At 38.7% G+C, this 13,356-nt stretch overlaps 1 protein-coding gene across 1 annotated transcript in view; it reads right to left on the reverse strand.

The window, feature by feature from the left end:
- Window positions 1–573: 573 nt before the first annotated feature.
- Window positions 574–13,356, reverse strand: part of fam168a (family with sequence similarity 168 member A) — a 30,532-nt gene continuing 17,749 nt past the window's right edge. Inside the window, exons 4-8 of the mRNA XM_073489910.1 lie at window positions 10,785–10,865; window positions 5,798–5,943; window positions 4,829–5,015; window positions 3,742–3,868; window positions 574–3,519 (exon numbers count right to left, since the gene is read on the reverse strand). Coding sequence (XP_073346011.1) covers window positions 3,756–3,868; window positions 4,829–5,015; window positions 5,798–5,943; window positions 10,785–10,865 — 527 coding nt within the window. The 3' untranslated portion in view covers window positions 574–3,519; window positions 3,742–3,755. The remainder of the gene's footprint in view (window positions 3,520–3,741; window positions 3,869–4,828; window positions 5,016–5,797; window positions 5,944–10,784; window positions 10,866–13,356) is intronic.

Below are 13,356 nucleotides of genomic sequence, written 5' to 3' on the forward strand. Positions count from 1 at the left end.
TAAAAAGGTGAAACAGGCAATATGCAACAACAACGATGTGAGAAATAGGACAGCAATAGGAAAACACAGAGTCACAGGAAGCTAGACGCAAAAAGGATTCAGAATTCACCAGATACTTAGGAGAAGAAACTAAATATTTACCGAACAACTGTTGTTGAAATATGGCACAGAACAAAGGGCGTGGAGGCTGAGGGTTTTTCAATACGTCTTTGCACCTCACGGGACAGAAATGGACAGCAAAGATGGCTTCCAAAAGAGTCACGACCACGCAAGCCGTTTTCAGTTCTGTCATTAATCCTCTGCTCCCTCAAGGTCTGTAAATCCAGGTGATGATTATAAAAAGTGGGAATTTTGTGACAAGAATTTCCACAAGTTTATGTACACGACCTTGTCTCGACTTCTCCCCTCCCCTCAGTGACAGATATGTAGAGGACAGAGATGCAGAAGAGGAGGTAAAAACAAAATATATTAAAAGCACAAACAGTAGCTGCCACACTGATGCAACCATGCTTAGCTAGAAATACATTACTGTACCACTTGCTGTATAAATATACTGCATTTTTTTTTTTTTAACTTAGAGATCCAATGCTATAGTGAAATACACCTGAATATTATGCATACCCATTATGCTCAATTGACCAGAGGGAAAGAAGAAAAAAACACAAGATTTAACTGAGAAATACTGACAGGAGTAGTGGTTGGTTAAATAAATCCTAATGACGAGTAACATTACTGCTGTCGCAAGAAAATCCAGTTTCTGCATCTTTTCAGTTTTACTGGCTTGAATTAAAATATACACCGTCCTTGCAAGGTGGGAGCGTTTTATGACCCGGTAACATCCACTTGAGATCTTCTTAAAGACCAGGGTCGTTTTTGAAAATAAGGCTCAAAAATCGACGGGTTTTCATCCGACAGCGGCATTAGGGTATAATATTTTCTTGAGAATTAACCTACTAGTGTACAAACATCTGGACTAAGAATACCTCAAACACTCGACCTTATTGTTTTATTTTTAATTACAATATAAATCTTCCTCCCTCCTGCACTACAAAGCCTAGGTACCTGTTACTTAGCATTAAATTATAGTCATCAACTTTTTTTTTTTGTCTTATGTTGTGCAATATTTCCTCACAAAGTTATTCAATACCCAAATTCTTGATATGTTCTACTCTTATTAGCAGTAATTATTATTGAATGGTTGCTGCATACAGAGCCTGTAATCCACATTTAAGAGATTACAATAAGCATTTTTTTTAAAAATCAATTCAAAACGCTGATAAAATTAATCACTGTTGGAGGCATTCCCTCTTATTTTATTGCATTATCAAACCACTTCATCTACATACCTGCACAGTAAATGCTTTTTAGACCAATCTGCACTCTACACCTCACAATGTCGTGATTTGAGTCTATTTTTTGTTGTAAATCTTCATAAAAATACCACAGGCCTCACCTAAATATTAAACCCCACCACCACTACTACTCGGTGCGTTTGTAGTGTTTGATTAAGATAGGTCATCAATGCATCAATGCCTTTCCACGTACATTAATGCCTTTACACGTAGAAGCATAAAAAGGCAACAGAAGATGGCTGTATATGGTCCATGTCTCATTGGCTCAAACATTATCCTCAGCTCAAGACGATTCCCATAAAAGTTAAAGTTTATGCTGGATTTTTTTAAAATGGAGAATGTTTAAAAGCAGTCAGTAGAAGCAGATGCGTAAATCTCCGAGCACAGAGAATAAAAATGGATGATTCTTTGTCGTAAAAATTAAAAAAGTCTAAAAAGCCTCCTGAAGGTTGTGCTGGACTGAGCTGCATCATCACAGCTCTGCACTCCTGCTAATGTCTTTATATTATTTATAGCCATGAACACTAAAACCAGCACTTTTTCAAGACAGTACTCTCATTTTGCTCTCAGGTTAAAAATTTGGACCCAAATTCTGAGACTAACAAATCATCCCTCTGACATGGACCAGGTGTAAACACATTAGAGCCCTCTGATTGGACACAATCTGCACAACCATCGATGTAATCGTTTGGTCTTTCATGACACTGTGGAATGGATGTCTATCAGCACATTTATTTGACTGGTCCGTTATTAAACTCGAGTCTGGGTGTCTATCTGTTGAGTGTTTGGTTATAAATCCTCGCCTGGAAGGAGGAGGAGACAATACGGTCACAGAGAGAAAAATCAACGCACAATACATGTAGTGCAAAACTAGCAGTGTGTTTGCGCGGCCTCTTGCAGGTGAGCCGTAGCAAGCTCAAATGTCTTGTACCTCGAAATGAAATGACCGACTGTGAACATGTCACCCCCTCCTCCTTCCTTTCTTCCTTCCTATCTTCCTCGTCGTTGTCGTCTGCTCTCCTCACCGAGTGCCAATCCCTTTAAACTCCTTCTCTGCCGTCTGCCATGCCCCCCCGAGAAATACATGTTGTGTGTGTTTGGGTATTGATCAGTAATTGGAGGTATTGTGCAGTAAGTGCCACTACACACCACAGGAGCCCCTGTGTGTGTGCATGCTTGTGTGTGCGAGAAAGTGTGCACGACCACCCACGCTGTTGACACTTAATTATATTTGTACATTTTCTCAATGTATTGACCTACGCTAAGGTTAAGATTTCAATAGTGTCATGACATACTAGCCTGCATAGTATGTAGCATGAAGTAGGTGATGTTTTCTAAGTGTGTACTTGGTACTAATGCTAACACAGAGGGACACGCAGCAGGATGGGTCAGTAAGTGCTCTGCTCATAGCGACACAACACTCACACTGAGACGTAACGACAGGGATGATGGACCGCCGGACAGACAGCTACGCGCTGGAAGACGACTGAGATTAAACAAAAAAAGAAAAAGAAAAAAAAAAGAAAAAAGGAAGAATAAAGGCAGGAAAAAAACTGGAATTTAGCCGATTGTGGTAAAAAAAAAAAAAGAAAGAAGAAGAAATAAAACGTTAAATAACCAGAACAAACAAAAATCCTTGTTATGTTAAAACCCTGTGCTGATATCTAGTCGTTAGAAAATTTGGCAGCATTAAGTCAATAAGTCTTTGTAGTGACTGATGGAGATGATGATGATGAGGAATAAGTGCCCGATATTTTCCAGCCAACTGAGCAACAGCAGCAGGAAGGACCACACACACCAGCACAACACAGAAACAGGAGCAACTGACACCCGTGATTGGTCAAGAGTCCTTCTGGAGTTCCAATGACAGACACAGCAAAAGAAAGTGAGGAAATAAAATTATAATAATAAAAAAAAAAAAAAATACCCATACAAAAAAATAAGGTAATGACTGGTTGGCAAATGAACAGAGAAAAAAAAAAAATTAAAAAATAAAAGCAGCTTCTGGAAAAAACGTTAGAGAATGTCGCATAATAACAATAACAATAATATTAAAGTGGCTGTTGCACTTTAGTTTTGTTCTTGCAGACAGGTGCCGAGTTCCTATGGTTGCCAGTGGGAGCCCGTGTAAGATCTGAGCAGTTGCATACGATGGTGGACTCCAGATCTGTTGGGGGGAAAAGAGAGCAGAGGCACACATTGGTGACTGATTTAAGACCGGAGAGGTAAAGAGGGGGACGAAGTGGGAGGTGGCACAGTTTGTTCAAGTCGGAGAGACAACAGAGGAACAAGAAAAAGGAATGAAAAGAGGAGAGGAGGTGGAGGGGAGGAAACAGATGGAGGAGAGAGAATTAGGGTGGTGAGTAACAGCAGGAGGTCAGACACTCACATGATGGGTGGGCTCTACCAGTGAGGCGGTACGTAGCTGTACCCAGGTGTCCCTTGGGGCCTGTAGGTTGGCACAGTTACTGGGTGTCCTCCAATCTGGGGGTGCTGGGGCGTTGTCAGCAGGGTCCCTAAAGAGTGTTAACAATGCCAATAATGAGCTTCAGCCATTTATGAATCCATCTGGTGAACAGCTAGAAAGGCCTTGTTTGGCAATTGTCAATGTCTAGCGTTTTAGATTAATTCAAACATTGATATTTTTGACGTTTTCTTTTGTTTCATGTTTTCTTTTTAATATTTTAGCAGCTGCAGTTCTGCTTCAGCTCTAGACACAATAAAACTTGTTTTCCTACGTTGTACATATAAAGTATAAAGTTGACCTTGAAGTAAGCCATCTAAATAACTGAATACATTTAAGAAATCAATTTGTACTAGTACTGCAACTCACAATCACTTTGTTATTGATGAATCTTTTGATTATTCTTGCAACTAATTGAATTTTCATTTACAAAATGTCAACAAATGGGCCAAAAAATGTTCCTATCACAAGTAACCAGGCCCGCAATGACAACTTAAAATGTCTTGTTTCATCCGACCAACAGTCTGAAAACCCTAACGTAGTTACCGAACTGTCACAGAGGATGAAGACAAATGGTGGAAACATAATTTCTCAATTTAATGAATTATGGTCTACGAAATGCAAATAAATGGCAGAAACTGCTGATCACAGGGTACCAGTGTCCAGAAACCTAAATGATGAAACCTTTAGAAGAGGAAAAACTAGTTTACTAGTACATCTTCTGAAGAACAACTTGTCAAATAATTGTCTAAGCTCTATTTTATACACTGTTTTTATGATATACAGATCCGACCCAAAAAAACAAATATAATCTATGAAATATGCAAGCCAAAACAAAAGGAAACTGTCAACAGTGTCAGCGAGCAAAATTAAAAAAACATGTCTGTGCAAGTGCAGGAAACCATCTCCTGCATGAATAAATGCAGTCAAGAGAGAACAGTGAAGCTGTCAATGCCAGCGCGTCTGAGAATCTGTAATAATAAAGCTTCGGAGTGAGAGATTCTGGACGTACCTGCGCTCATGGCCATGGTTGTCCCAGCTACCATCCCCATGGCAGCCATTCCGTTGTTGCGTGGAGCAGGTACGGGGACTGGGGCGGGGTACAGGGCTGTAGAGGGGATGCTGTTAGGCTGCACCACGGTGGTGTGATGGATCACATGTGGCTGAGCCGCATACACTGGCTGGGTATAGTATGCTCCCTGTCAGGATGAACAGACACACAAGAAAAGGCTGGTGAGGCTCTGTGTGTGTGTATGTGTGTGTGTTTATTTTATTTGAAGATAGTCTGAGAAGACTGTTTAACTACTCATTTCCTGCCGTCAGGAACAAGAGAAGTAGCAGATAACACTCATCCTTTCCATCTCTCTTCCCACTTCTGTGCTTTTCATTTCAAATCATTTAACTATTAGAAATATGCACTGCACCAAATCACAACAAAATGATGGCGGCTCGTCATGTACTGCATCTCAAACAACTTTTCTGTAGCCGCTTTTTAATCTGTTGTCTGTCTAAGTTGCCCAGTCACCCGGGGTTTTCTATGGAAAATAGGAATGTGGTAAAATAAAAGGACTTTTCGGTACCGATTTTGTTTGGGAGCTTTATATTTCACACACTGAACATAGTTCAAGGTCTGAATCAAAGCTCATTCCCTGCAGCCAGAAGAGATGAAATGTTATGTAAAATTTCAGCAGACAGAAGATCTGACCTGAGGCAAAAAGATTATTTTTCTTTCTCTGGTTCACTAAAAATTCCTTTAAGCTGAAACTCATACATGAACAGACGACAGACTGTCGCTATTTTAAACTGCTTCACCTGATTGTTGTCAATATGTTCACCAGACAACATATAAAGTAAAGGGATTAGGTTAAATGGCACTGCCAACAGAACAGGTGTGACACAACAAATCTGATGAGCATGTTTCAATGGCAGAGAACAGACCGTCTCTGAGGTAATGCTGTCAGTTCTCATTCAGTCTCCTTACCTGTGCGTATATGTTCTGCTGAGGGTAGGCACTGCGGATGGGGTACATCGCTGTTGGGTATGGGGTGGGGGTGGGGGTGTAGGGAGGGGGCGCTCCATTTGACTGAGTGGGGGGCACTTTGTATGGGGTGCCTGCTGAAGTATATCCTAAAAACAGAAAAAAAGAGAGGAAATGAGGGTGGAGTAAGAAATACATCTCATTGCAGAAATACACTTTTATTAATTCATCAATGAGATTTTTCTTTTATTTAACACGCAGTAACTGTTTTTCTGGGGCAAGCTCGACAAGCTGTACGTTGATAAGGGGAACTTGTTAGCAAACAGTTGCTTGTTTACACAGCCAGCAGACACAAAGCAACATTAGAATTTAGTTTCAAGTCCAAAATTAATTCTTCTTGTTGCTCCATTTCTCCATTTGTATCTCCATTAACTCCTGAGGAAAATATTAAGCTCTTTAGATGCTAAATGCTTTGTTACAGCCTGGTGCCCTAACTTTGCCTGCTGTTTGGTGCTGGGAAGGTAGCAAAGAAGGTTTGTAAAGTTTTTTTACTGAAAAAAACAGCTGCCTAATAAATCTGGAAAAGATAGCTGATGAGAGTGGTGAGAGTGAACTGAAAGATTAAAGTTGCGGGCAGTAAACAATCAGCTTTAAGACACTGAAACTCACTGGAGAACTGAGGGGGACTGCAGAGTTAGGTGATTACTCTCTTTCACTAAAATGAGCCCTTCTCACATAGAAGTAGTCATGTGATCCATTGATAACAGAAAAATTATTATAGAGGCTTTAAATTATTACAATTCACCATGTTATCACTAATTGAAATAATAAATTCTGAGCCGACCCAAGACTGGATGCCATAAATGGACAAAACAAAACAAAAAACTTACTTTATACTCTTTTTGGGATACAGTATGGTCAGAGAGGATACGGGTCAGTTGTGTGTTTTATAAATAATTCTACATTAAGGATTAGATGTGGCCCAGTGAAATCAAATTAATAAAATACATCATCATACCAATTTATTTCAAACACATGGAAATATCTCCTCTAAAAGTTTTTATTTAACTCTAAAATTAGAGCTTTAATCATAAGTCAATTAATCAATCATAATATCTTAACTTTACAACTGTTTGATATCTGAATAATGGTTTAAGTCATTTTTCAAGGAAAAAATACCCAACATTTGACAATTCTGTCTGTGTTTCCTTGTCTTACATTACAGTAAATGTTGTATTTTGGGGTTTTCAACTGTTGCTTGGACAAAACAAGACATCTGATGGTGTTACTTTGGACTTACTGGTGTTATTTTTTTGCATTTCCTACAAAATCCACCAGATGGGGGACTGGTGCTGTCTTTTAATGGGGCTGGACTCTCTTAACAGTTACAGCCAAAGGTTTGTGTGTCTTAAAAAGTGCCTAATTTTGCCTGTCTTACCGTGCTTCATGAAGACAGCCTTTCTGCATCGCTTACTGCTTAAGACAGTAGTTGTGTAGTCAATGAATATGAAGTATATTCACCATTTTAAATCAACCACCCTACCAACCAACAACAAAACCTTCAAACATGATTTTAGAGTAGGTAGTCACCATTTTAACACTACATCATAAACAGCTGGAAAGCATGAGATCAACTGTAGGACAGTGAAGGCATCTGGTTCAGACCACTGCATTAATGCCTGCGGTCCACTGGACTCAGCTCTGTGGGGTGCAGTACCTCTGAACGGCCACTCGGAGGAGCCTGAAGGTCAAACATGCTACTAGCTAGTTGCTGCTGTGGAGCTTATGAAAGCGCTCCTCTCACACAAGGACAAGGGAACAAAGAGATGCTGGAGCTGCTCTGTGCGTCTAAAAGTGTGTGTGCGTGTGCATACTCACACACATTTTTTTTCTCCAACATGGATGCAGGGCATTAAAGGACAATGGTGTGTGACAATTGCACAAAAGCCCAGCTGATTGAAAACAAGTTCGTCTATTCAGTGGTCTTGAGGAATAATGACATTGACCAAGACGTTTCTAAATCAGACCGCAGCTGTTTGTCTGGGACACAAAATCTAAAGGCTTTAATGTCACCACTGTAGAATACATAGAATGAAATCTGCAGTTCAACAAAATAGCTCTGCAGGTTTAAAACAGACCAGCCTCAATAATTAGGTTCAAGTCTTTTGTTGGAACAAAGCTGGGTGAGGTTTGCCAAAGCATACCTGATATTTTGTTTGACTTCCAAAAGATAAAAAACCAAACTGGGGGAGGGGACGAGAGGAGACGGGCTTCAAAAGCAGCACAGACGAATTCTATCAACCCATCCTGCCTCCGTGAGACACTTAAAATTCAGGAGACAATTCAAGTAGCTGTCTGCACCCTCATGTTCAGAAGAGCTTTTCTTTTCATTCACAGTAATTAATCATTTACAAATATGTTTTTATTTTTGTGATAATCTACTTCGTGCTTTCCAGGACAAACAATTTAACAATTTTGAGACATTCACTAATATTATATCAGTTTTCTTCCCATACAATCCTCTGCTCAACTGCTCTGTCTGGGTACTAGAGCTGCAACTACTAGACGATTACTTGAACAGTTCGAAATAAAATAAATCACCAACTATTCTGATACTAGATTTCTCGTTTTAGTCATTTTTTTCAAACAAAAATTTCAAATGATCCAACTTCTTCAATGTAAGGATTTGCTGCTTTTCTTTGTAATTTATCATAGTAAAAGAGACGTCTTTGGGACAAAAGAAGAAATTTAAAGACATCAAAATGTGATGAGCATTTTTCACTCCCACCCCCCCACATGTCATAGACTAAGCAATTAATCGGTTAATCCTCAAAATATTTGGCAAAGTTTTCAATAACGAATATAGTCGTTAGTTGTGGCTTCATCTGGAACCATCTATACATGCTTGTTAAGGCCATGAACCATGACGATCCTATGGAAAATCCTATGGAAAATCCTATGGAAATAACATCTATTTGACTTTTTTGTCAGTTTATTGATCACATATCGCCTGTTTTCTTTTGACATTTCCTGTATGTTCTTTATGTTGGTTATTTACCTTGCGATAATAAACTCTTGATTACGTCCGGATTCCAATAAAGTTGGGCCGCTGTACAAAAACGTAAATAAAAACAGAATGCAATAATTTACCTTTGACCAACTTTCAATTTAATACAGGTCAAAGACAAGATACATTTTTTGCAGATATTTGCACACTATGAATTTGATTTCTGAAGCAAGCAAAGTGAGAAGAACCACAGCGTCCCACATTTTTGACCATGTATAATCCTTTCAAATCTTGAATTTTGACACCTGCACTAAGCAAATTTATATATGTATAGTCAGAAATCAGTTGCAAGGCAGCTGTGCATGGCTAAAGGGTGAATACACTGTAAACTGGGTCATACATATTTTTGGAATATCTCCAATTAACAGTTTTTAATGTCAAAAGACAATTAGCTTAGTCTGGGTTTCCAAGCTGAAAAGTTCAAGTCCACATCACTCTAAACTACCTATATCTATACAGACGCACCATATCTGGAGAGCACTGAGACAACTGTTATTCCCATCTGCTGTGGGGACCAGACACAGAACCCCAGCAGAGTACGTATCTGCTGCTATAAGGCAACTGGCAGCTGTTACTGGCTGGCTTCCCATTCCTTCACCATCAGTGCCCTCTAGCCTGGGATCACCACTTACTGCTTTACTTTATTATAACCTGTGTGGAGCTCTGAACAACCTTCTGATGGCTCAAAATATACTGCGATGAATCATGTTAAAAGCATGAGACAACATAATGTGAATCACAAATAACTCAATTATTCAAGATGTGGGAAAACAATATTTGCTTTAGCTTACATATGCATAATCAACAGATAAATTCTCTATAGAGCAGCAGCTGTAACAGATCATCCGACGGGAAATTAAAATTGTATCAGTGTGTAATTTATTCAACACATAAAGTGGTACCCCAGCCTTAACTTAAACACTGACTAACTTTCATTTCACACCAACACATTACTCAACTGCTTCTCAGGGTGTGAACTGAGTGATCACAATGATTACTCATGAGCAAGATCAACATAGTTCTGAAAGCTATTCAAGAGAAATAGGCGGCTCTTATAAACTGAAAAGCGGAAGGTTCTTCCGTTTATATTTATAGTTATTTCAAAAACACTGACGTGGCACCATTCACAGCTGCTAAACTGGAAATAGTCATCAGCTTTGGACTTGAATTCCAGAGTCAGGATTTCTTACTAAGTTACTTGAATCTGAAACCTGTTTCTTAATAATTTAAGTTAAATTATAAAATATAACTACAATTTCTATTCTTGCATCACATATATAGAAATTCAAGCACCTTCAGTGACCCATGTCTATTAATGTCCGTTTACAAAAACATTCAATAATTGTTTTTGCCTCAAATCTATGAAATATCAAGATTTTCAAGGATGCATGGGAACCCTGTGTTAAAGATTTTCTCACTGCCTACAGTGGCATGTTTTCATTTTGACTTTACATCTAACAGTTTTGTAGAGTGACGTTTGTATAGATGAAGATTACTCATGAGATGTGATTTCTTCTTAATGGGAGCCACACAATATTGCCTGCATGATTGATTCTGTATTATTTTTCCTTATGATTTATCCTGTTGTAAATTTGCTCTCTCTATTCTGTATTGTAAAAATAAATAAATATGCAACAAGATCCTATCTACTACAACAAAGGGCAGGCAGAAGCAACAAATATTTGTCTTGTACCTGATGTAAAACCATCTTCTTATATTTGTACATCTGTTTGACATCTTTACATACAACTTCAATACATCCCTCAGCCTTTTTACCATCTTTGCGATGTGTTTTTTTGCTTGAATAATGACAAACATACCAATAATTAACTCCAAAGAATTGGGTTGAACTGACAGCAATGCCTTTAAATATTACCTTGTTAAATATAAACTAAGTCATCAAATGTGTGTGTTGGAGCTCACCTGGTGGATACCCAGGACTGCCTGTTTGATAGAGGTTGGGTGTGTAGGTGGGAGCCGTGGCAGGATACCCTCCTGGATAGCCTTCAGGACATCAGACGAGAGAGAAAATATCAGAAACCACAGCTTAACAAACACAGAAGGCCACAGACACACAGACACACACACAGACACAGACACACACACAGGTAGGGCAGTATTTGGTTTGGAGCAGGATGTACACAGATGGCGCTCATTAAAAAAAATGTCTGCACCAATAACACGGTCGGCTGAATGTGTCTTACATACAGACGAGCCACACCTGCCAATACGGTGTGGGAGGAGATAAATTCAGCGACATTAGAAATGCAAGCAGACATGTACAAGGGGGTGCACACTGCACACACTCACTCATGTGCGTCATCAATTACAAATCAAACAAACAAAGCACATTTTGATGCGAGAAAAAGCTCTCGCTGGTAATAAAGGTGCGAGCTGCACAGAGTGAGACAAAGAGAGAGGCAGAGAGGAGAAAAGCAGGAGAGTTCAGAGACTGTAAGGAAGTGAGGGATGTGCTGCTCACCGTTTTCTATTATTGGCAGTCGATCTCACAGACTGTTCTGTAGCTTTGCACCTTTGCTATATCTAGCTTTAACTGCTGTCAACTGCTGTAGGTTGAGCCAGTGAGATGGAACAGGTGTAACAAAAATCTGCATCAAACTACACTGTAGCATAGTCTGAGCAGTGTGATGGTTAATCTGTACTCCGCTCAATTTAGAACAATTTTGTTTTAGATTATGCAGAAATGTATGATTACAACACAAATGTAACTTTTTGACTACATGGTAAAACAGAGCTATTACAAAAATGTTAATTTAAATTCAGTGTTGTTTCTGTGGTTATTTTCAACACAATAATAAAAAAAAAGAATTGCTGAAAAGATGAAATACATTTAAATGTTCAATTTAGAACATAACTCCAGAAAAGCATTATCATAAATTAGTGCTGAAACTATAAATCATTGATTTAACTATTAGCCAACAAACAGAAAATTCTGACAAGAATTTTGATGATTGATAAATGTCACGAGTGATTAATCAAATCAAAATTACCAAACAATCTGATTCTAGCTTCTGCAACTTGAGGTTTGTGGCTATTATACAATCGTAAATCGAATATTTTAATGGTTCAGACTTGACATTTAAAACAAAACTTCAGGAATACAATTGTTCTTACGCCGTTTGAATCACAATATTAAACTGATGTACTACATACATAATTCAATCTAGTACATTGTTTGATCATGACAATAATCACATGCAGCCACATTATTTTAGACTTTAGAATGAGACAGCTGAGTCTTTAACATGTCTGAGCGGTTTCTCAAATGGAAATAACACAAAAGTATCATCTCAGCTCAACAGCTGCAGTACCGCACGGTTCAAAGGATTATAAACAAAATGTCTGGTAACATGTTCAATTCACCATATGCACTGATCCAAGGCCTTGCATTAATTGATACAGCAGCACAGCAGATGCTGTCACATCCCTATAAAACACACTCAACTATTACAATTAACAAGATGTTTCAGTTTGACATGTAAGAGCTAAAGAGGGGGATGATTATGACTGCAAGTACTAACATTTGTAGCGCTTACTGACAATATTTAAACATTTGGCACGATTTTACAGTTATCTCATTAGTTGACCTGAGAAACATTTGACATCTCTGACCCGGATCTAGAGTGTTGTCAGGTTGGTGAGTCCTTGGCAGCGGTTAACACATGAACTTGGGTTGACAGCTCAGCATGTCTAATGTTGCCTGCCAGCTTGGAAATAATCCACAAAAAAACAGCGAATTGTTTATAGTTCTATTGTATTCAGACCTGGTTGGCCTACAGATCCAATTGTAGATACAGAATTTGAGAGCCTACTTCAAGATCCAATTTACAAAGCAACTTAATCATTTGAAAATTAATGCTGTAGAAAATTGAGACCATCTTAAAGGCTGTATATATGAACAAACCAGGTGTAAACAGCCCATTTCTGAATGTGGTTTTGCTGATGAAACTGACTTAATTTGTCCACATTCATATTAAATTTACAACTAATGATGTTGCACTACAGCCCCTTTCCATTACATTATTCCTGGTGAGGTCTGCCGGCTACAGTGAGTGTAGTTAAGATACAGCAGGGCTCATTTTCTTATATTTGTAAGTTCATGTAGTATCAGTCAGATTTGCACATATGGAAATCAACTTTCATGGACCATTTTATAATTTGTTTCTGCATCAATGGACGCATACAATGTGAACAGCCTACTAACTGGTATTCATGAGGGAAAAGATTGAAGTGTCTGCCCTGAAAAACAGGCTGTTCCTCAGACTTTGTCACATGCATGTCTTCAAGTTAACATGCAAAGTTAAACTAAACAGGAGTGAAAGCACATAACTGTGAGATCCTCTCAATTTACTGAGCTTATCTCCTCTCTAAAAGACTTGAACAAATGTGGTGAATGCATGAACAAAACATTCATTATTACTGCAGTGACCTTTGACCTGCAGTTCCAACTCTGCATTACTTTGGGGGAAAAACC

This window comes from Pagrus major, chromosome 2 (assembly GCF_040436345.1).
Source record: "Pagrus major chromosome 2, Pma_NU_1.0".
NCBI classification, from domain to species: Eukaryota; Metazoa; Chordata; class Actinopteri; order Spariformes; family Sparidae; genus Pagrus; species Pagrus major.